The following is a 24790-nucleotide window of genomic DNA, read 5'->3' on the forward strand; positions in this document are numbered from 1 at the left end:
AGGTGCTTTGAAGAACTGCTGCCTATAGAAATACTTGGATTTAAAGAGCAAAATTCTATATCTCTGAGAAGAATGCTGGCCCTCTCCACTGTGTGACTATTGCATTGTCTAGGATCATCAAGCACCCTTTCATCCACCCAGGGGCTCTACCAGGACGGCACAAGCCTGGCCGGAAGAAGAGACCTGGGTCAAGAGTGGGACAGTTTGGAAGCCTAAGTTGCAGTGAGCGCTAGAGTGGGGCATACTTCCTCTCTCTGGATGCCGTGGGAAGGAACTTGCACTCCTGGCAAACCCCACAGTGAGACACATTGTCTCCTTCCTTGGCTGTTGGGCCTGGGGAATGAAAATGGATTTTTTGGTAAGGAAGGCTCCTTTTCCCTATAGCTTCAAAGGTTTCTCAAATATTCTTTAAATAAGTTTCCAAATCCTTTTTAAATTTAACTCTCCCTGATTTTCAATAACCTGTTGGAAGCTTGAATTTGTTTAATTATTTCCATCATGCACACATGGATTTGTTATTGAAGGGCTGTTTGCGGGAGCTGCACAATGGCTTGTTATGGCCAGTTACGTTAATGTGTGTGCACTTGTCATCGGGTTGTTCATGAGTTTGTTATTGTAGGGTTCCTCTTGAATTTTGTATTCTAGATTGTTGTTGCACAGTTGTGAAGGTTTCTTTATTATTATAGGAATGCTTCTCTGAGCAGGACTGAAGGTACTGATTCTCATCTTCCTCTTTTGGATTCTCTCTCTACTTCCCTGATCTTAATTTGCAGATTGATAGTAGCAGCTAATGAAGAGCCCATCCCCCAGTTTGATTAGACCCTTCTGAAATCTTACATTTCTCTTCTCCTACCGTTTTATTAGAACCTGAACCAAAACTCCAGGTCCTAATGTAGTGATACCTGCTACAATTCTTCAGCAGGGATAGAATCTGGGACCGTCAGCGGTAAAATCACAAGCCAGTGCTACTTGAGCTAACGGAGCCCCAGGCAATAGAGTGAGGCATGATTACAGGCACTTTGACAGTGTATTATGTTAATACCACCAGACTTCAAACATGTTAGGATCTTAATCTGACCTTGCTCTCTTGGACAGACGTGTACTTTTTACTCACTTAAACAGTCTCTATCTACAGCATATTTTACCACCTGGCTGCCACCTTCAACTTCAGTTCACTAGCATACTAAACAGTGTCAGTCTCAGTGCTGATTTCTGTCATTGACTCCTAGGATCTTCTCTCTGTTCTAAGAAAAAGACATTTATTTATGCATCTTTGTCATGATCTATTTTTTATTCCCTGTCAGACATTACCTTTTAACTGATTATATAGATATGAGGGACCTTACTAACTGCTGTTCAAAAAGGCAAGTTTATATCATCTGGATTCCCATTTTTGGTATTTTGCTGTTTTGTTTTTTTTTCAAATAATTCTAACAGAATCACAGCTCCTGTCAAGAGAAATCATACCTCTGGTCTATTTCCCTGTCATATTTTATTACTTAGGATATTTTCCTATCCTGCTCTTAATTATACTCTGTGCTCCCTGTAGTGAGGTGAAGTTGTCTGGTCTGTAATTGTTCAATCACCTGTAGCTTTTTTTTTTTTTTTTTTAAACAGGGGCACCATAACATTCAGGCACAACTGTTAAATGTAGAGCATTCAGTGAACTAGATGTTGTCAGAAATTCTGCTCCTTTGTCTTTTTTAAACTTCCTTCAGGATTCTTAAGGTCCTCAGATTGCTGCCTCCTCTTTTCCTTAAAGACTTCTCTCTCTGTTAATGCCATGTCTTGATTTCCATAAGAGGTGCTCCTTTGAGGAAGGACTTCCCCATCACCATCAATAGTGAATACGGACAGAAGGTTACCTGCGACTCCTTTGTAGCTTTACTCCTTGGACTAGGGAAACCATCTTGAGTCCCATGCATTCTTATTCAAAAATTTCTAATGGTTAGTCTTAATGTTCGTAGCTATCTGCTTCTTCGCATTTCCTCTTTTCCTACCATATATCTTCCCTGTTATGGTTTGTGTTGGATTTCTACGTCTTAACTATGCTTTTTTTGGCTCTTATAGTTTTCTGTATTTTACCCTGGAGATATGCTCTTTTATTCAGCATCTGCTCTGCTGCAGACAGTGTTCTCACTGGATCTCACAAGCTAAGAAGAGTCAGGCATGGGTAGCACTTGGAGGAAAGATCTCCAAAGAGAAAACAGTGCTGTAAGAAGTGGTCTCTGGAACTTGCTAGGCACTTTGCTTTGAGTCAGTAGTGATGATAGATCTCTCTTTACTGCTGATAGGTGTCATCTTTGGAAGAAACAGAAAACCAAGGTCCTGATCACTTGTGTTAAAGATCTCATGACACATTTTTGTATAAAAAGGGGTTAATTTCAGTATCCTATCCTCTAGCTCCTGTGTTTGGATAGAGCTACCTAGAAAGCAGTTTCCTCTGTCTGGTATTTTCCAGAATGAGCTGCTCAAAAACATGTAACTGATGGTATCAATAAACAGCTTCTCCAGAATACTCCCTCATATGCGAATTTCTCTTAATATTGCTCCATTTCAAGTCACCTATCCAGGTTGTTCTCCTAGATTTTGCTGCCTCCCTGATCTCACTTATCATTTGGTGATAGAGATCTTTGAGTACTGTTCCAATCTATGGGATGTGGGGGGTTCGTGTACATGTACGATGACTACATTTGTGGATTTGTTGCATTGTATTTATACCTGAGTTTAAGATGGCCAAATTCTGAGGTGAGTCTGAATCCAAGAGCTGGTCTACTTGTGGAAATTGACTAATATAATTATTCCGGTTGAGTCATACCAGTATAATCCCCATGTGGACACTTGTTTTGGAATAAGTGTGTCTCTTTTTTTGGTTTGCAGTTATTTGCACCTGCAAAATTGCAGGCACAAAATCAGAAACCCAGTACTTGCCTTACTGAAAGCTTGTCCCTGTATTCTACTCTCTGTGCAAAAAACGTCTACATTTTAAGTGGTATAGAAAAGGAGACCTTGCTTCCTCTTTCCTTCCTCAGTCCCAGAATGAGTTTCCAGGCAATAGCTTTCTTAGATTAAGATCCTGGTTAGTATGTGAGAGTCTGTTATTGCTTTGATCTGTTCCATAGGAGGGCAGGAGCTCAGTGGAAGTGATGGCATTACAGCAATCACAGGCTTCTGTAAAAGCACTGAATCTTATTCTTATGTACCTCCGACTGTGGCATTCGTCCTGCCAGTTGGAGTCAAAAAGGGCACTCTATATGAACTTCCTACCAGATTTGAACATGTGCTGCTCTGAGATGGAAATGCCTACAGGATTCTTATCCTTAGAATTGTTGAGTCTGTGTTGGATGTTTTCAACAGCAGTTGACCTACATGTGTCCTTCAGTCAGATGTGAATCTTGAGACTAAACTGACAAAGCGTAATTGGGAGAAGATGTGGCGCTAGTCATAAAATACTCTATATCCTGTAGCTTTTAAGATTCCCACTGTAAGATGTTTCACAGGATGTCTTGGACTGTACATACAGTCTGATGGGTAATAGAAAGGTGCCGTATGGAATGGTGGAGGAACCATTCCTTTTTTTCTTCACAGACAGCATAGTGGATTTCCCATTGAAAAAGAATGTATGGATTATGTTAAGTGATTTTTATTTGGGAAAATTCTATATGATCAGATTCCTCGATGCCCTCATTTCCTTTTTAGACTAGACTGCTGTAAAGAACTCACTCACTACCTCTTGCTGACAGGCCAAAGTGCCAGGCTTTGGAGCTGTGAATGGCAATTCCCATTGCAGCAGAAGAATATATATTGAACACACTGTACTGCTGAAGGGAAAGTTAGCAGCTTAATCCTCTGTTGAAGAAGGTAACTATGTATAATCATCTCTGTTTTGCAGAAGGGCAAACTGAGGGAGAGTAATTGTGATTTGCCTAAGGCCATACCGCGAGTTATTGCTTTAGAAATTGGGAGTTCCTATCTCCTTGTACTGTGCTAAGACTGATTGCCTTTCTTTTTCTGGATTATAAAATCGCGAAGTCTCTCTGTTTTCCATATCCAGAATTGTTGTATTTGTGAGAATTCCCCCCCCCCCCATCCTTTTTTTGAAAGGATTTGAATTGTATTAAGGAGGAGACCCACAGTAGGTGATCCTAGGCCTGGGGGTAGTCAAAGACTCACAGGATAATATGTGATAAGAAAGTAAAGTTTATATGCTGCAGTGTTCTTGATTGGCACAAACCCTGATGAGGCATATGAAGCAGTGACCTCAATTCACAGAGGATTACACATGTTCATGATTCTGGGAGACACCACCACTTTATTTAATAGATTGCTCTAAAAAGTGAGCACAGTAGAAAGCATTTAAACATTTTTAAAAGACTCAGTTAGGCCCCATATGCACTTGCATGGAGGCCATTTAAACAATGTTCCTGGTAACATGGCTTTAAAGTGGCAATGGGATGGACCAAACCCTGTTAGATCTCGTCTTCAAACTGTATACCTATGCCAGGTTGGAGCCTGGGTTACAAAATAGGTTTTAAAAATAGTTATAATGCAGTGTTGGCTGGTGGAATGACTAAGCAGAGGAAACCACAATTGCAGTCAGCAGGGTCTTTTCCTTTAGGGAGATTTTATAAACAAGAAAAAGGAACAAATAACATACTCAGCAAGGGAAACAGAAAACTCCCAGTTGGGGGTTAACCCTTTAACACTTAATCTTAATCCCCCCAGTTGCACCAGTGCAAACCCCATTGTACATGTGCTGTACCTGGACAGCTTGGGGCTTGCTCTACACCAGTTGAGTATATCTACACTGAGGGCTTGCACTGTGTAAAAATGCCGAAGGTGGACAAGCCCTGGGACAGACCCTAGCACACCATAACTAATAGGATTTGTTGGCATAAAAGTCCAACCCTCAACTCTTACTGAACCTGTAATGGCCAGTCTCTGGTTGCAGCGTCCTGCCTCTTTCTCCCTCCAACATTCTCTCTCTGTCAGGCAGCATGAGGGGCCTCAGCATGAGTGGGATGCTGAGCCCTGCTCTTCATCTTTGTAAAACATCCCTTTTCAAGACTCCCTGTTTATGCTTGGGAGAATGGGGGAGGGGGGGAAACCCTAATGGGGAGGTCATGGGGCAAAAAGAGCCCAAAGAGAAGAAAGACAGCCCCAGGAGCAGGAGAACTGCTGAGGAAGTTCCCCCTGCACCAGCTGTAAAACAGACTGGAGGAGTGGGACAGGGCAACACGGAGAGCTGCTCTGCAACACTTCAGCTCCATTGAGATTTGCACCAGGTGGAGATGTGGAGGGATGCTGAGTAACACTACCCACTGAGGCATAAGCACATTAGGACACATGCCTAATGTCCCAGCTTCCAGAGCTGTGATATGCTGAGAGAATCTCTGCTTTCAGTGAAAAAAACTTATTTTTAGCCCTTGTGGTAGCAGAGAAAAGCTTGCAACCATAGAATCATAGAAGTGTAGGACTGGAAGGCATGAACCAAGTGTAACCAACACAACAACATTGGTTGAGTGCAGATTGCCTCCAGCAGAGGGAGGAACAGCAGCCAATATAATCGGGGAGGAAGGTGCCTGGCCCTACTGTCGTTCCCAGGTTGGACCAGGGCTCCAGTGCTTTGTTGGGTGGGGCCTGGGTTTATCAGCAGTGTTAGGATGCCCCACTGAGCTCCGTGCCTTCCCTCTGGCCTTTTGATTCCACTGATTAGATCAGAGATAAAAGGTGGTGGTGTATCTCAGGTGCCACTCACTAATGGCGCCAAAACATCATTTCCTGTAGATGGTCACAATATGTTCTGCTCCTTTCTTAGCTGTAACTGGGTTAGGTCACCTGTCAGTGGCAAGCACCTAGCATAGCTGCGCCTGTACAAAAACATAGTGTAGGCAGCAAAGTCAATGTAAGCTACGATTTTCACTGTTCCACATGACCACAGGTTCAAGTAGACAAAGTTGCACTGGTGCAAATTGCAAGGATAACTGCTTCCCATGCCCACACCAGGGTTTCTGCTGCAGCTACACTGGCCACCAATCACCAAAATCCCCCCAGTGTAGACAGGACTTCCATACTTCAGTCACCTGTGAAGTAGAGAACATTATTGAAATTTAAATGATCAGAAAATGTGTTTATGAATATTTTAATTAACAGAAAGGCAATGTGGCCTCTGGGATAGGGCACCAGACTGGAGCTCAGGAGAACTGGGTCCAATTCCTGGCTCTGCTACTGGCTTTCTGGGTGACTCTGGGCAAGTCATTTCCCCTTCTTGTGCCTCAGTTTTCCCACCTGAAAATGGGGATAATGACTTTTACCTGCTTTGTACAGCATTTTAAGGCATATGAATGAAAGCACCTAGTGTGCACAAAGGAAAAACAGTGTTAGCTGGTTGTGGGTAATCATAGTGGTGTTTAACTGTGCATTAATTAAAATATGCTAGCTTACCATGTTTTCTGATACTACATTTCCTAGTGTAGACAGACCCTAGGAGGGTAGCCTGGCACTGGGGAGTTTTAGCAGGAACCAAAGGAAGTGACTGCTTCTAAGTGTTGTCATTCATCACTGTATCACACTGAATATTGAATTTGATTATCTTAAAGCCCTTACGAGTGGTGTGTATTGGAAGGGACAGAGAGAAAGGGATAGAAAGGAGTAGGATATTTATCTTCACTGTAACCAGGGCCTGACTGGGTCAGTGGCCCAATACTGTTTGTTTTTTTAAGCTTCTGTCTTGTTCTCCAGAAAATCAGTTTAAACCTTTTCCCTCCAAAATAGTTCTCAATCTAATAAGATTGTGAGGAAAACATTCTGTGATGTCTAAGTTTGAAATAATAGCCCATTAACCTTGATAAACGTAACTGCCCCCTTCATTTCTATCAGGTGTTACCTAACTGAACTCATTGTCACAGCGTAGACAAAACCTTTTGAGGATTTTTTCCCAGCATGTCTGAATTTAGCAGTTAAGCAACAACTGTCTGCTTGTTGCATCTTTCTGTCTTTCAGCTAGTAAGTACAGTTTGTTTTCTGAGGAGATGATGGCATATTCTTTCATTCACAGTCAGAACCTTCTGTGTCTTAGAGGTTCACTTGCAATCTCTGTGATTCTTTGCTTCATTATTTGTGAGAAGTTTGCTTATTATTATAATGCAGCCAAATCCTGAAGTCCTTACTTAGGCCATGTCTACACTAGCAAGCTTAATGCACCACAAGTGTACTGACACAGCTGTGCCGCAGTAAGATTGCTCATATAACCTCTATGCTGACAGGAGAGAGCTCTCCCATCAACATAATTAAATCATCTCCAATGAACGATGGTAACTATGTTGGTGGGAGGGCGTCTTCCTCCAATATTGCGCTGTCCACACCGGCGCTTCTGTTGTGTGTAACTCAAAGGATTTTTTCCCATACTCCTGAGTGACGAGTTTTATGCCAAGTAAAGTGCTAATGTAGACATAGCCTTAGTGTTTATTTAGTCCTTCCTAATAATAAATAAAAGGTTTGGGTGAAGAGAAACTGTGGAAAGACTCAGAATTCAGATGGTTGAAAATAAGTAAATGAAAACAAGGAAATGAGACACTTCATTGCTCAGTCACATGTTTATTACTCTTCTCTTTTTTTGCATATAATGTCTGTCATGGGCTGGATCCAATGAGCTGGACCCATTGACTTTGTTGGGTGCTGCCTACGCTAGCATTTTTAACCAGAAATTCCCACCAATTAACACCAGTTCATCTCTGCTAGTGGTAGTAATGGGGAAAGTGCTAGTGTAGACAGGATAACCTTATTGTTTTGTAGAAAAGCAGGTATAAACAAAACTGCAGTTAAAAGGTTTTTGGAGCCTTGACCAGTATCCCTCTTGTAATGCTGTCATCATTGGCGCTGTTCTGGAATCAGCAACAGTGGGCATTTTCAGGGGAAAAGCCTACTGTAGACTAGACCGAAGAATGTAAATTCTTCGAAGCCAGGGACTTTGGGCTGAATGCTTAAAAAGACTCAGGCGCCTAACTTCCATTGATTTCATGGGAGCCTAAATAGAAGTTAGGAGGCTAACTCTCTTTGAGCATTCAGCCTCTTGTCCTATTATTTATCTCTAAAGCAACCAGCATGCATTTGGGGCTGTATTCATAATAGAATGGTTATACAGTTGTGTGACATTGGGTCAGTCACTTCACTTCTCTGTGCTTCAGATTCCCATCTTTAAAATGGGCATAATAGTATTGTTCTGTCTCACAGAGGTAATGAGTGTTCTTGCAGTGCTTTAAGGTTATTGGATGACAGATACCATATAAAACCAAGTATTTGTACATTCTATTGATGATGACCTGCAAAGGAAAAAAAATAGTTTGTTGCTTCTTTGTAATCTATAAAGAAGGGCTGAAAGAATGGCAAGGTTTTTAAGGTGTTTTTTTTTTTTTCCTGCTTGTGTTTCTAGCTTAGAAATATGAAGAATGTCAAATCTGATGTCATCTGTTTTTTCTGGGAAATTAATGATACATCTCAAATATATGAATTGTGATTTTTTTTTTCTCTGCCCTTAACTGAGGGAGTTTGGAGATTGAAAATTTTTGAAAAAGCCATACTGTTCCTAAATTGTTCAGCCATTTGTGTAAAATAGATGTTAATGAAACACAGCAAAATCAGTTTTAAATTATCTGAACAAAACTCACTCCTAGATGCATGTAAGAGTTACCAGGCACTACCACTTGCCAGTCTAATCAGGTGGGCACTAGTCCTGACAGGAGGACTGTTTAAACTGTAAATTCAGCAGGATAAAGATTTAATTTTCTTTGTGTGTCTTTCAGATGCCACAAGAAAACCCAGCGTAGACAGCTTCTCATCAGATTCCTGGTTAGACATGGATGAAGAATCTTGTGATGCTCATGCCCGGGAGGAGAAGGAAGACAATTTGGATAAGAATCCAAAGTCCTTGGCTGATGGTTCCTCCTCGCCCAACAGCACACACTCTGAAGGGAAGGATGTTGCAGGGAAAAAACAGAAAGCCACAGTAATGAGGTACCTCAAAAGAACTTTGTCCAATGAGTCAGATGACAGTGTAAAGTCAACAACCCCCACGGACTATCCCAAAACACCAACAGGATCGCCAGCTACAGAAGTCTCAACCAAATGGACTCATCTCACAGAGTTTGAACTGAAAGGTTTGAAAGCCCTAGTAGAAAAGCTTGAATCTCTCCCAGAGAACAAGAAGTGTGTTCCAGAAGGCATTGAGGATCCTCAGGCACTTCTGGAGGATATGAAGGTGGGTATAACTGCTTTTAAAGTTATAAAATGTATATTCCATAGGCCGTGCACACAATAAAAGTACATAAAGTGAGGCTTTTAGAGTTATGCAAACACTTGTTCTCAATGTGAGGGAAACCCAGCACGCATCGCTCCCCTTCTGATCTGAATGCTACTCAGATCTGGAAGGAGAATATTGCATGGTTGGCCTTCTTCTCTTCATAGACTCCTCCTCCATATTACGGATATGGACATCTACAATCTGATCTATTTAATCAGGTCTGTTCTGGTTGGAACTGCCCTCAGTGTCACAAAGTTTGTGTATCCTTGCAATGCAGTGCATGGTATAGCTCATGTACATAAACACATACATAGAATCCTATTTTATGTGTATCCATGTATTTTAATATGCCTTTTTAATCCACTATGCTTTCAGGTATGTCTGATTAGCTGACACAAATGAAATCTACAGGATTTCAATACTTGATCCTGGTTCAAAAACCAGACCCATCTAACTTTCTGAATGGCATTTTCTTTCCTTACTTCCCTCCTTCTCTTTGTTTGTTTCCCCCATTGCCCTTTGCAGTGTGATGGTTATTGCCTATTGGTACAATGTACTTTCCTTGGAGATGGTGGGATAAGTGAGCGGCTGCTAAAACAGAACTAGTCTGTAGGTAATTGACATAGCATCTGGGATTGTGCAGGAGTGGTGACCTCATCTGGTTTAGGGGCAAAGGGGAAATCTCAAGAGTAGGCAAAAAAACTAATTTTCAACATGGTCTAGTAGATTCTAGCCCCAACTCTGTCACCTTAGGTAAGTTATTTTACCTCTGTCTTTTTGTTTCCCCTTCTCTAAAATGGGGATATTCATATTTCCTCACAAAGATGATGTGAAGATGAATCCATTAGTGTATTATTTTTATGTATTTAATAATTCATGTTTTAGCAGTTTCAGCTAGAAAAGGCAAGGTTAAAATTTCTATTAGCCCTTCCTTTCTAAATTCCTTATTTTTTTTTAAAGTGTATAACCCATCCATAATCATTTGCCCCTGATTTGGAATGATGAGTAGTAACCCCCACTCCTGCACTTTGACCACTAGTCATTGCTGCCTCTCTGGACAATGTGGTTTTATTTATTATTCTTTGCACCACAGAGTAGAGAAAATGTGTCCTACTTATCATGACTTGTGAAGAAAAGTGTGTGTATATGTTGTAGAAGTATAGGGTCTGTACTATTCAACATAACCTATGTCACAGCTGCTTAGAAGCAGCCCAAATGCCATTTAAATAAAAAGGCTATAAACATACAGTGTGTAGCACAGCCATCTTCCACAAACTTGGAGCCTGGAATCACAATACGTGGTACTCATTTTGGTAAGCCACCAAGAGTGCAATTCTGATGACTGGTGTATTACAGAATATCAGGGTTGGAAGGGACCTCAGGAGGTCATCTAGTCCAACCCACTGCTCAGAGCAGGACCAATCTCCAACTAAATCCCCAAATGGTCCCCTCAAGGATTGAACTCACAACCCTGTGTTTAGCAGGCCAGTGCTCAAACCACTGAGCTGTCCCTCCAATTGACTACTGTGTGTATTTTTGTGTATTTGCACACAATCATGGTACTTGATTTCACAAGTTGCTTTGTGATCTGCCACTATATAATCTGAAATCAGAATTAACCCCTGAGACCAGGGGTTGAATTGGTCAGAGAAGAAAGGTTGTGGTACTCATCCAAGCTCCACCCACAAACCAGGCTCCACTTACAAAATAATCTGCATCCTTTTAAATGCCAAACTGAGATGCTACTTATGGTAAACTGTGCAGATGTTCAAAATATGATTGTGTGTTGTCAGATGTCCCTCGATGGGGTTTGTATATATCTATGGAGGGTGCTGGCGTCCTTTGGCTTGATTTCCCCTTGCTAGAGCTCAGATGTTCTGTTAAGGTACTTGGGTTTGGCTACTTCTTGATTGGGGAGAAAAATAAGTGGAACTATATCCCAGGTTTCATCCTCTTGGGGCACCAGAATTAAATATCACTCTCAGTAGATTGTGCAGATTTTCAAAATATCATCTCTGTCCTTCCTTCATGCTTTAATCAATAGTGTAATAGACGACAATGTTGAGATTTAAATTAGCATCACTGGGGAGTTAACACTTCACTGAGATGAACTGGGTCAGTTAACATCTCTTGGAGTGATTATTTTATGTTCATTGCAATCTCAGGCAGGCATCACTATGTTGATTAAGTTTGGGTCACATTCTGTAAGTTATATTTGCAACCATGAGATATATATATATAGAGAGAGAGAGAGAGACTTGATTTTTAAATGAAAGGTAAGGTGTTGGAGAACAAGGCGGCAGTTGGGGAGAGGTGTAGCTAAGGGGCAGGTTAAGCTCTCTGTACTTCTAACTTCTTTAATTTGAAAGGCTATGAGAGAGTTTTCAGTGGAAATGTTAACGTTTAAATGAAAGATTTTCTGTCATAGACTCAGATTTCGATAAAAATGGAGTACATTCCAGGCTGGGAATTTGGTAGGCTACTGAGAAGTCCTGGTTATCTTGTGTAGCATGGAAATATTATCTAAGAGGAAACTAAAAACCATGGCAGTTTATCACCACAGACAGCCAAATACAGTGAAAGCCTTGGCAACACCCATCAAGACTGTAGTTTTAGATGTCTGGTTGCCAGGCTGAAGGGAACACCCTTTTGGTCACCTTCCAGAAGAGGAAGATTCAAAAAGTTGAGGGGCTTCAGTCAGACAGACAGTAAAGTGCCAGCCCCATATGTTTGCCTGGTTCATTACATTGTGAGAACTGCAGTGACAGCAGCAGATATGAAGGACAGAAGAGGGGATGTAAGAATTCATTTAACTATTAACTTCACACACACAGCATAGAGAACTCTTCCTCAAAGTGCATATGTGGAGTTTGTTTCTTTCTGTCTGCAGAGTGAGAGGATGAGTTCTCTGAATATGCCAGTGTGAGTTTGTTGCCAAGAGAAAGCAAGAACACTCCTATTTCAGCAGCCATCATTGCTGTACCTGGCTTGGAGAGTCTTTGAATGATTTCAGCTTCTGGTGCTGCCAAGGAAGTTGTTACTATCTGGCTTCAGTACAAATTCTATTCTGCTTCCTATCTGCACTGAGAGACCCTAGTTTTATGGTCTTTTCTGAGGTGGGGTTGGGTTTTTATTTTTTAAAGCATGGATTCTCAGACTTCCTCATTGCGTGGACCATGATGGTTTTATGGAGCATCTCCCCTCCTAGTCACAATTGCATAGACTAATTTCCATCCCACTGGCAATAGAATAACAGCCCTGGGGCAGCTATAGCAATGGCTTACGTGGGAAAGTAATGCTAGGAAAATAGGCAGTGGAATCATCACCATGTGACCAGTCAGCAATCCATGGACCACAATTTGGGAACCATTATTTTTCAGTTTTCTTTCTTCTCTTTTTATCAACTGCTCACAAAGGGATGCTTTCTCTATATATGACAAATCAGCCAATGTTTAGGGATGTATTTTTTGTTGACAGATTTTGTGCAGGAGCATATACTCTTTAATACATATGTGTGGGCCCTAGTATAGGGCGCATGAAACACACTCCACTACTTTCTCTGACCTGATGGATGTAGTCTTTCATCTCTGATTCTTGGTCACTTGTTCAGATCTAATTTTGTTTGGTAGTGACTGAAAGTTGTTACCACCTAATAGGTGTTGAGAGGCCTCTAGGAAATCCGCTTAGTGGTCTGAACCCAGCTCTCAATGGACAGGCATCCATGTCACAAAGACACAACCACCACTGACGCTAATTGACCCCCTTGCTGTCAGATAAGTTAAGGATTGAATTGAGTGTGGAGCTGAGCTCTCCTCTTTTCTCGATAGAGCCACACTGGAAAGGCGGTGTGGGGAGGCTTACTGTGGCATTGTCCATCTGTCTTGTCGATAAATGGGATTTCAATCTCCAGGGCTGTTAGTTTGGCACCTTTCCTGATTGTAGTGTCCCCATTTAGTAGTGTCAGATGACTTAGGAGCTCATATGATGTGTAAGGAACTTACACAAGTTTAGTTTTCAGTGTCCCTTCTTATCAGGAAAATGAATTATTTCACTTCAAAGTGTCTCCTACTTGATTAACAAATAGGCTTTATGTAGCTAATTAAGTTGTATTTGCACTACAGAACAGTAATCCAGTCTCCTGTGATCTAAATGTATCCCTGCTTAAGACAGGAGGGTATGAATTGTATATGATTTACCCCAGCTGATTCTGTGAAACTCCACATGACTGAATAAAGTAGTTTGTCTCACCTGTTTAATTACCCAGATCCTGTTTTCCACAGAATATTGTCTTCCTGGAGCATAAAGGAGACTAAAATGTCATATACAAAAATTCCTTTGAATGGAAATGAACCTTCTATAATATACTTTTATTATTATTACACATAGAAGAGACTCATTTGAGACTTTACAGATACAGCAGAATCTTTGTATATCCCTTCAGAGAAGTTATTTCTTTATACGCTTATCTCAAAACTGAGTGTAGAAAGGTTGTTTTTTGTAGCATGTAAATTACACACAAAAATGACATTAAAGGAACATTAAGAACATAAGGACAGCCATACTGGGTCAGACGAAAGGTCCATCTAGCCCAGTGCCCTGTCTTCTGACAGTGGCCAATGCCAGGTGCTTCAGAGGGAATGAACAGAACAGGTTATCATCAAATGATCCATCCTCTGTCATCCATTCCCAGTTTCTGGCTAGCAGGCTAGGGACATCATCCTTGCCCAAGAGTGGAAAGTCAACCACCCAGAAGTTAGGAAATGCCAGAATTAAGATTGCCAATGAAACCTCAGTTTTGCCCTCTGTGTGCATATGGATTAGGGTACAGTCTTCAGTTATATGATTGCATGGTATTTTTTCCACAGAATGCCAGCCTCATTCAGGGTACAGAATAGTTGGTGCACTGGGGGATAAATCAGGATTGTGTAGTAAACTGCTATCTGTAGGACCCCTGCCTCGTTTGTTTCAGAAATTGGAAGGTGGAATGAGGCAGAGGATTGCAGAAAGAGAAAGAAGGGTCTCCTGGCTAAAGGCAGTTGAAAGCCATCCTTGAGAATTGGATTCTATCCCTGCCTCTGCCACAGAGTTCATTTGTGATGCTGGGTAAGTCACTTAACTCAAACTTTTTACAGGAGCTCACTAAATGTGTGTTCCTCATTTTGTGGATGCCTGCCTTGAGGTCCTGTGCATGTCAAATTAAGCATCTAAAATTAGTGGACATTTATGATCTTAATCTCTCTCTGCCTCGGTTCCCCAATATGTATAATAGGGATATTACCCACTCATCTCACAGGAGTAGTGTGAGAACAAATCAATTCATATTTGTGAATCACTTGGTATTACAGTAATGAGCATTATAAAAAAGCCAATGTGGAAATTAATAATTCTGTCTTCAGAGCAGGATTTGACTATTGTGCAGTTAATAAGACCTAGGGCCACACATGGAACAGAGAAGAGAAAAGAAAATATTGAATAACTGCTCATTAATTCAGAACCTTCCATATTGTACACTGAATGAAACAGGGTCCTGTGGAAAAATTAGTATGTGATCATGTAATTAAAGAATATTGTAACCCATGCATAAAGGGACCAAATTTAGATTGTACAGGCATTTCTGAACTTTTGAGTGCTCAGTTTTGCAACTTCAATAATCCTTTAGCATAATTTGTGTGTGTAATTTCCTGTGGTTTTTAAAACAGAAAATTGGAAAAAGAAATCCATCTGTGAAGGAGCAGAGAGACTACAGCTGGGCACATCAGGGATTAAAGAACACCTGTGGGTTCAGTTAGTCCCACCCCGTTATACCTGCAGCCAATGCCAGGCCTGGATGGGGAGGAAGATCCATCTTCCCCTGGTTAGGAGTTGAGCAACACAGGACCCTGGGCCAGGTCCTGAGGCAGAAGGAGGGGTCAGATCCCCCTCCAGCCCCCCAACCAACGATCTAGCCACTAGGCTGCCCAGCCACTGAGGGCCCTATCACACCATCACATGGCATCAGTGACACCCACATTGTTTATCAACAGGTTGGACCCTTTAGATTCTCCATACAAACCTCTGAGCTTAACAGAGTAACTGATAGTAACAGTAGGTTGGAATAGTAGAGGATGTCATCCTGTGTGTGGGCTGGCACTAGCAGGGTATGAGACACACTATGCCAGTGGTTTCACACATATTTGCTGACAGCAGAGAAAATGGTGAGACTTGGAAATCTTGGGTTCCATTCTAGACTCTGGAGGGAAATATTGTCTAGTGGCCACAGGCCCTCCTTCTCCCCTTGTTCCCCCACAAACCTGACCTTCTTCCCCTGTGTTCTCCAATTTGTCTTTGTCCCAGTCCTATATCTTCCTGACCCTGGCTACTTTTCCCAGTCTCCTAACCTAGGCAGTCACTCTGAACTCCTCAAGCTTATTATCCCAGTCTCCTTGCCCAACCAGTCCTGCTCTTCCTCTGTTGACTCCCCATCTGAGAGCTGGACTCTCTCCCTCATCCAATCTCAGCTCCTTGCCTGTTTCTTTTGCCCAGCTAATCCTAGTTTCCCCTCCCCACACCCTGACTCCTCATCAGATCTGTGTCAGGCATCCCTCTGTTCCCCATGCCTCCTATCTGGTTTCCAGTCTGTCTTCTTGCGCAGCCAGTCTCCCATTTTCTGTTCCCACTGGTTCCTCGTCTGATCTCCCTACTATCCTTGCTTGATTCCCAGTTCCCCTGGCTCCCGATAACACTCTTTTTATCCAACAAGTCCCAGTCTCCCTTAAAAATCCATTACTCGCTTGCCAAGAAATACTGCTTTTTTTAAATGATGGTGACTGCGTTCATGATAAGATACAATGGACCCAGTTACCCTGTCACATGAATGCAAATGAGGATTAATTTATTTTATATCAATTTTCCAGCTAGGTGTTGCCATGTAATAAGGATCTTAACTGCAGCGCTAAGTTATGTGGTGGGAACCATCTCAAGTCCCAGACTCTTGGAGGCTTTAAAAACTGTTCCAGAAAGTTTGAACTGCATCCTCGACATACAAGGAGCTGTTGCCAAAATGCACATAGCTGGTGGTGAAAGTAATTTTGCCTTTAAGCTTCTGAGAGGGTATTACAAACAATAATGAGATTAACAGTTTACAGTTTTTATCAGACAACACTTGTGAATAAATGTCACTTTAAGCATCCCAGCTCTGACAAACTACAGATTGTCCAGACATGCAGCACTTGCTTCACAATCTCAATAGTGGGTCTTCCAGAGGGAGCTGTTTTTGCGGCATGTATGATGTTAGCTATAGTCATGTGACTCTTCAACCAGCAAAGAGACATAAATATCCGGACATAGGACTGGATCCTGCCTGTGCCTGCATGTTTCTGCAGGGAGGAGAAGGTTTTGAGGCAGTCACACATTTTTGTGCAATTATCAAAAAGGGATGGAGGATCCAGACTGTAAATTTGCCATGGTGCACAAAAGACTAGGAGATCTGCCTGCCTAATGCCCAGCGGTGGGTCTAGCTTTTTTGCGGCCCAAGCACGGCAGGCAGGCTGCCTTTGGCGGCTTGCCTGCGGGAGGTCCGCCGATCCCGCAGCTTCGGCATACCCACCACTGAATCCGCAGGACCGGCAGACCACCTGCAGGCAAGCCGCCAAAGGCTGCCTGGCTGCCGCCCTCACAGAGCCTGGCAGGGCGCCCCGTGCGGCTTGCCACCTCAGGCATGTGCTTGTAGCGCCGGTGCCTGCAGCCACCATTGCTAATGCCATTTAAGGTGCAGTAAGGGGCGTGACCAAGTCACAGTACAGATGTCCATATGCACAACAATCATTAGCCCGTGAACCTTTTGCTCTGCGAAGGCAGCAAACATTCCCCCATGGTGTTTTAAACCAGTTCTACATATGGCATCCTGCCTTCTCCTGGTAGGATGCGTATTTGCCACTGCCTGCTGTATTCAGGCTGTTAGTTGGGCCACGATCTGGTCCTTGGCTACATAGCACCACATCATTCATTTCAGTTTGATCTTTACAGAAGGACAGCATGCGTAATTTCTTTGTGTTATTCCAAGTGCATTTCCTATTAAAAACAATTAGTGTATTTTAAGATCCTTTTATATAGTGTGTGAAATTTCTAATGATTAAAACTCCACTATGGGGACTGGGGATGCCTTGTGTTTATTGTTATCTAATTAAGCTTTTTCAAGAAGTTAGTGTAATTGGGAGCAACTCCACTGACGTCTGTGGTTATCTTGTCAATTCAAATATGAGGTAATTTTCAATGCACAGATCTTGTTTAAAAAAAAATCATTCCAATAAAGCAATGTATGAAGGCTCATTTGAGCTTCAGTTTTCAGCAGATCAGTGGAATCTTTGTTAAACTTTTGACTCTTTCAGTGGTTGTTTATAGATACTTGAATCCAAAGTGGAGGGCTCTGCCGCTCAGTTTGTAAATATAGGGATAAGCGCAGGGAACTGATTATGGATATTCCCACTAGCACAATTTATTATATATAAAGACAGTTTCTAATTAGAATAATCCCATTTCTCTATGTTGAGTTACATGGTAATGAAAACTATTCCCCATGGCAGAAGCAGTATGAGCCAGTGAAACCCACTCGCAAGACATCCAATACAGAGCATTAGAACAAAAGCATTCAGAAAAAAGCCAGTTTGAGGCCAGGGAATTAAGCATTGTCTGAAGCTTTGTTAGTAAGTGTTCCGAAACCTGAGGGCTTTACTTGATTCACAAAAAATTGAGCAGATTTCCACAGGAAAGGTAAGAATAGGTATAGAGTTGCTAGTGGAGATGACAGTGCTCTTCATCTGAATGCTAATAGAGCTGACAGATTACAATTTGCAATGTTCCATCTTGACTTAAGTGCCTGGTATCTGAAATACTCAGATAGACTGATGATAGCTGTGTCCCACGCAACTGATGATAATAATTATTAATTATTTGATTTCCATAGTGCGTAGGAGACCTTGTCATGGATCAGGACCCCATTGTGCTAGGTGTTGTATAAACAGAAAACAAAAATGTCTTATGACTGCAGGAGATAGTATTGGTGGACTTGGGACTTTCCATTGTCTTCATGAGGCTTCATTGCTCTTGGTCAATGTTCTTCATGTGCCTTTGAACATTGTCTAACAAGCACACATATGCGGTATGTTGTGTGTTTTTTTTTTTTTAAAGGGTGCTTTAGGAACCTAATTTTCCATTAATAGTACATGATGAGATTTGTAATTCCTTTGCACTCTTTGCAGAAGATTTCACTTTAAATGAACCACGAATCCTAGCAGCTGGATAGAGAGGTTTACAGTGGATTTAATGTTTGGAGGTTTGGACATTATCAAGTCATTTACAGCCACAAAGTTAACCTAGATAGACAGAAGTAACACTCTTCCTACTATTCACCTCTTAAGTTTCAAAAATAGCTCTCTGGCTAATTAAGCTGCATTCATTTGAAACAGAACATTCTGAAGGAACATGCTGATGACGACCAGAATCTTGCCATTTCGGGGGTCCCTGTGGTAGCCTGGCCTAAGAAGACCACAAAGGTAATAAGTCACATTTGCTATCTTTGCCTTTTAATCATTTCAATGCAAGGTTTCAGTGTTCACTCTGCTATAGTTTGATAAGGCATTTTAGGGCTGTTAGCTTTCTTATGATTGAACCCGTATTTTAATTGGCTTATAAGTCAATCAGATGGTGAAATACAGCATTCAAATGCCTCCATAGAGAAACTGTTTCACTTCCAGTTTTAAAAAAATCTGTTTAGTCCTTATTTACGCGTTTGAATATTTAAAAACAACTAGAAATGGTACTGTTTTCAGACACTTTTCACATTTATGCAACAAGAGCATTAATGTAAAAATTTGAAATTTGACAGCCAGTTATTAAACCATGATAAAGTTTGAGAATGTTCCACATGCAGGGCCAGTGAGATTCCATGCGCAGGGCCAGTTAAACAGACAGAACTGGAGGGTTTCAATGTGTGGATGAGACGATGGTGTAGGGAGTTGGGGTTTAGATTTATTAGGAACTGGGGAAACTTGTAGGAAAGGGAGAGCCTATACAGGAAGGATGGGCTCCACCTAAACCAGAATGGAACCAGATTGCTGGCACTTAAAATTAAAAAGGTTGTAGCACAGTTTTTAAACTAAAGGCTGCGGGTAAAGCTGACAGGTGCGGAGGAGCACGTGGTTCAGACAGAGACATCTCTTAGGGGAGGATCTATTAATGGAGATTCTCAATGTCCTAGTAAAGAGGAGAGGATGGAAGACGATAAAATACGGGTAGAATATGATGAGAAAATGCGAAGTAAAAATCTGAAATGAACCAAACTGTACCATAGAATCTCTATGGATAGTAATTCCATGCTCTAGTAATAATATAGCGGTAGGGATATATTACCAACCTCCTGAGCAGGGGGCCGTGATAGTGGCTGTGAAATGCTAAGGGAGATTACAGAGGCTATAAAAATAAAAAATGCAATAATAATGGGGGATTTCGACTGCCCCATGTTGACTCGGTACATGTCACCTCAGGACAGGATTGTGGAGAAACTAAATGAATTATTTCCATCAGTCTTCACGGCTGAGGATGTGAGGAAGATTTCCAAACCCGAGCCATTCTTTTTAGGTGACAAATCTGAGGAACTGTCCCAGATTGAGGTGTCATTAGAGACAGTTTTGGAACAAATTGATAAACTAAACAGTAATAAATCACCAGGACCAGATGGTATTCACCCAAGAGTTCTAAAGGAACTCAAATGTGAAATTGCAGAACTACTAACTGTAGTTTGTAACCTATCATTTAAATCAGCTTCCGTACCAAATGACTGAAGGATAGCTAATGTGATGCCAGTTTTTAAAAAGGACTCCGGAGGTGATTCTGGCAATTACAGGCCGGTAAGTCTGACTTCAGTACTAGGCAAACTGGTTGAAACTGTAGTAAAGAACGATATTGTCAGACACATAGATTAACGTAATTTGTTGGGGAAAAGTCAACGTAGTTTTTGTAAAGGGAAATCATCCCTCACCAATCGATTAGCATTCTTTGTGGGGGTCAATAAGCATGTGGACAAGGGGATCCAGTGGATATAGTGTATTTAGATTTTCAGAAAGCCTTTGACAAGGTCCCTTACTAAAGGCTCTTAAGCAAAATACATTATCATGAGTTAAGAGGGACGGTTCTCTCATGGATTGATAACTTTTAAAGATAGGAAACAAAGGGTTGGAATAAATGGTCAGTTTTCAGAATGGAGAGAGGTAAATAGTGGTGTCTCTTATGGATCTGTACTGGGCCCAGTCCTATTTAACATATTCATAAATGATCTGGGAAAAGAGGTGAACAGTGAAGTGGCAAAATTTGCGGCTCATACTAAACTACTCAAGATGGGTAAGTCCCAGGCAGACTGTGAAGAACTACGAAAGGATCTCACAAAACTAGGTGACTAGGAAACAAAATGGCAGATGAAATTCAATGTTGATAAATCCAAAGTAATGCACATTGAAAACATAATCCCAACTATACATATAAAATGATGAGGTCCAAATTAGCTGTTACCACTCAAGAACGAGATCTTGGAGTCATTGTGGACAGTTCTCTGAAAACATCCACTCAGTGTGCAGTGGCAGTCAAAAAAGCAAACAGAATGTTGGGAATCATTAAGAAAGATATAGATAATAAGACACTATCATATTGCCTCTATATAAATCCATAGATGTAGTACTCCCACATCATGAATACTGCATGCAATGTGGTCGTCTGATCTCAAAAAAGATATATTGGAATTGGAACTGGAAAAGGTTCAGAAAAGGCCAGCCTAAATGATTAAGGGTATGGAATGGCTGCCATGTGAGGAGAGATTAATAAAACTGGGACTTCTCAGCTTGGAAAAAAGACGACTTGGGGTGATATGAGGGAGATCTATAAAATCATGACAGGTGTGGAGAAAGTAAATAAGAAAGTGTTATTTATTCTTTCTCATAACACAAGAACTAGGGGTCACCAAATGAAATTAATAAATTTAAAACAAACCAAAGGAAGTACTTTTTCACACAATGCACAGTCAACCTGTGGAACTCTTTGCCAGAGGATGTTGTGAAGGCCAGGACTACAGTCGGGTTCATAAAACAACTAGATAAGTTCATGGAGGATAGGTCCATCAATGGCTATTAGCCAGGATGGGCAGGGATGGTGTTTGGGGACCTGGCATTGGCTACTGTTGGAAGACAGTGTGTGGGGCTAGGTGGACCTTTGATCTGACCCAGTATGGCTGTGCTTATATTCTTATTAATGTTAGTGCCTGTTTTAAAAACTGAGAATTGCTTATATATGTAGTAAATGCTTTTGACGGGAGAGAGGATATTTAATGATTAGACCAGGAGATTGACTCCTGTGTTCTAATCCCAGGTGTGTAGCCTATTACAAGTCACTTGTGTTCTCGGTGTCTCAGTTTCTCCATCTGGATATTGTGAATAATACTCTTCTTCTTTCACAAGGGTATTGTGAGGCTTAATTAATGTTTATAATGCATTTGAACTCATTAGCTCAACAGTGATGAAAAACGACAGTGTATTTAAATAGTGGCATATTTACTAAATTCCACAGTTACACAACCCTAGCAGCAGCTCTGTTACATTAGAAAACATTTTATTGCTTATACTTTTACTGTCCTTTTGTATTGTATTAGATTCATAATACATAATTTCTCCAAAATATCACTTTCAACAAAGATTACATTTCTTTCTGAAAATGTTTCTTACTATTGTTACAAATAACTCGTAAAATCACTAGAAAGAGACTAGAGAATAAAATAATTTTTCTTTTTTTTTTCTTTTTTTTTCCAGTTTATCTACTTTTAGTATAATCTTTCAGTCCTTCCCTTCTATGATCAATCAATTCTTCCAGTTTATGTGGCTCTTTCATATAGCAACAAGGGAGAGTGAAACTTTAAAAAAAATATTTTTGTTGTTGAGATTGTAAACCTTAAAAAATGTCAGGGAGGACTGAGGCAGATGTAAGACCTGAAATACTTTTCAGTTATTTTTTCAAGTTTTTATTTTTTAGATTTCAAATTGATGTCTCATTAAATACACATTTATGTTCTAGATGGTAATTACTTTATAGGAACCAGCAGTATTTATAGTGTTTTATTTATTTAAACCTTTCTAATTAAATAATTACCACAGAAATTAGGTGGCACCAAAGGAGCCAAATTAATAAATAACATAGGTCTTAAAAAAAAACTGCCTAATTTCATCCTGACTTGGAAGAGTGGAATAACCTTCAAGTATCTGCTTAATGGAAATAACATGTTTTAACAACCTGGGTAACTACCTGAGAGAGATGTTTTAAAAGCCTTCTATGGAAGTTTCATTTTTAAATAAACTATGAAATTATACAGAGTAAGAAACTATTAGCCTAATTTTCAAAGGGGGGGGCAGTCTGAAATTGTATAAGCAATTTTGCACATGCAACTTTTTGCTCAGCTATTTCTTTCTGCATTCATTTATGTGCCTGCCCATACACAAAACATCTGATCAGAAACTTGTAAGTGTGTAATTGATGGTGCAGTTTAATAGGCTGCTTTAGAAAATGTGGCCTATTACAATTAACTAATAATTAGGAGTTGACAAACTCATCAGAGCTGGGAAATTTAAAATGAGAGTCAACACTATCCTTGGCTCCTCAGTGAGTCTTTAATGGAGTGTTTGCTTTACTTGTACATTTCCTGGCTTTGGGAGTTTAAAGTTGTATAGATATTTTTGAAAGATTATTTTTTATTAGTAGTACCTCTATTCGGTTAAAGTCCACTTAACCAGAACTGTTGGTTACCTGAAATTAAATTGGCTGTACTGAGCTCAGTTGGTCAGGACATAGGGTTTATCTATCATCCAAAAGCTGTTGCTATTAAAAGCTGCTGATTAAACCACATCCTAGAGGGCATTTGGCACAAATGTTTTTTTTCTAATTTCTTTCTTTTCCTTGGTTATTATTTGTTGTTTCACAGATTCCACATATCAATTGGTCTATGGTAGTGCAAGTCGTACTCTGGATGCCACCGTATGCAGTGTGCTTGTGTTGCCTCTAGTCCCTACTGCAGAAAATAAGAATAGTAAAATATTTTTATAGACTCTCTCTGTTTGACTATAAATGGGGAAATCTTTACTGGTAACATTTTAGTGCCTGCGTGACATACTTTGACTTCACTTTTGAAAATGTGACTTAGGCTCCTAAGTCACGTAAACATTTTTGAAAAGTTTACCTGACCATGATAGGCAGATGAAAGGCACTTAGATACTACAGTAATGGTTAGCAGTAAAAAAAACCTCAAGATATAGATAGGCAGCATACTCTCCACTCCACCACTGTTGATAGCTGCTTATCGTGTCACCTGTTGAGAGACATTAAATGGAGCAAGACCTCTGTGACCAGAGGACAAACAATGTGTGGGATTTATAAAATAAAACTAAGAAAATTAGATCAAAGACCTTTTGTGCTGCATCCCTTGAGATTGTGGCTTAGGGTAACAACTAGGATCTTAATACTGATGTGTGGATTTTGTAGGTTCAAGATTTGTTAGGCTTCCTGTCCACCTTTAAATTGGAACCCTTGATGTTTATTTACAGTAACGTTGTTGAGGATGAGAAATGCAGCATATTTGTGTTTTAATCTTACATCTTCTTTGAAAACCCATTGGCTATGTGTGTGTTAACCTTTTTGGTACTTCTTTTCTTTTAACTACTTTAAAAGTCAGTGCAAGCATCCCAGTGCTGAAGAACAACCCTGCAATAATAAATGAATACACACAGCAAACAGTAACAAACATGGATAGAAAATCTATAAAGAACCAGGCTTCAGTTTCAGATTTCCAAACAAGAACATAAATTACAAAATGTGAAAAATCCCTTTTAGTGTTCTCTTTAAAATATGTTTTTCTTAATCTGTAATTAGCATGAATCATGTCTTGAGATAAAATACAGAAATGCATTTTGGGTGGATAATGGACAAATAATTGTGAGTTGGTATTTTCTCAGTGAAGTTCTGAATGGATAAGTATTATGTCATAGAAACCACCTCCACAGTCGGTAATAGTTAATCCTCTTGTATCTTAACAGAGAAGCCAAGGATTGAATGGGCTAGAGAGACTTGTCTTAGAATTGGTTCTTTAAGGCCAGTGTTGATGCATATTGGCTAGGCAATGTGAAGGGGAAGCTTATGTAAGGAGAAAGTGGGGAGTATTTCACAGGCCTTGATTCCCCTTCCCCCTTTTCCATCCCAGAGCTCCTTTAATGAGGGAGAAGATTTGAAACAGAGGAAAAATCCTTCCGGGTGGTAAAACTTGTCAGTAGAATGTTGAGTCTTGAAGGTCTTAAGGGTTCCATGACTGTTGAACACAAGACAGGGCAGCTGAAGCCACATTGGAATTTTTGTTTTTGTAGTGCACAGTATATGAAGCATACCCAAATATGTAACAGCTCCCTTCTCAAGAGCCTTACAGTCTAATGGGAC

At 40.6% G+C, this 24790-nt stretch overlaps 1 protein-coding gene across 6 annotated transcripts in view; it reads left to right on the plus strand.

Annotated features, from left to right (window-relative positions):
* Window positions 1-24790, plus strand: part of KDM2B (lysine demethylase 2B) — a 176792-nt gene that overhangs the window by 102310 nt on the left and 49692 nt on the right. For all 6 annotated transcript variants that reach the window (XM_032800626.2, XM_032800627.2, XM_075059864.1 and 3 more), the window contains 2 exons: window positions 8802-9256; window positions 18742-18828. In XM_032800626.2, the coding sequence (XP_032656517.1) occupies window positions 8802-9256; window positions 18742-18828 (542 nt within the window). The remainder of the gene's footprint in view (window positions 1-8801; window positions 9257-18741; window positions 18829-24790) is intronic.

The sequence above is a fragment of the Chelonoidis abingdonii genome, chromosome 22, assembly GCF_003597395.2.
Source record: "Chelonoidis abingdonii isolate Lonesome George chromosome 22, CheloAbing_2.0, whole genome shotgun sequence".
In the NCBI taxonomy this organism is placed as follows: domain Eukaryota; kingdom Metazoa; phylum Chordata; order Testudines; family Testudinidae; genus Chelonoidis; species Chelonoidis abingdonii.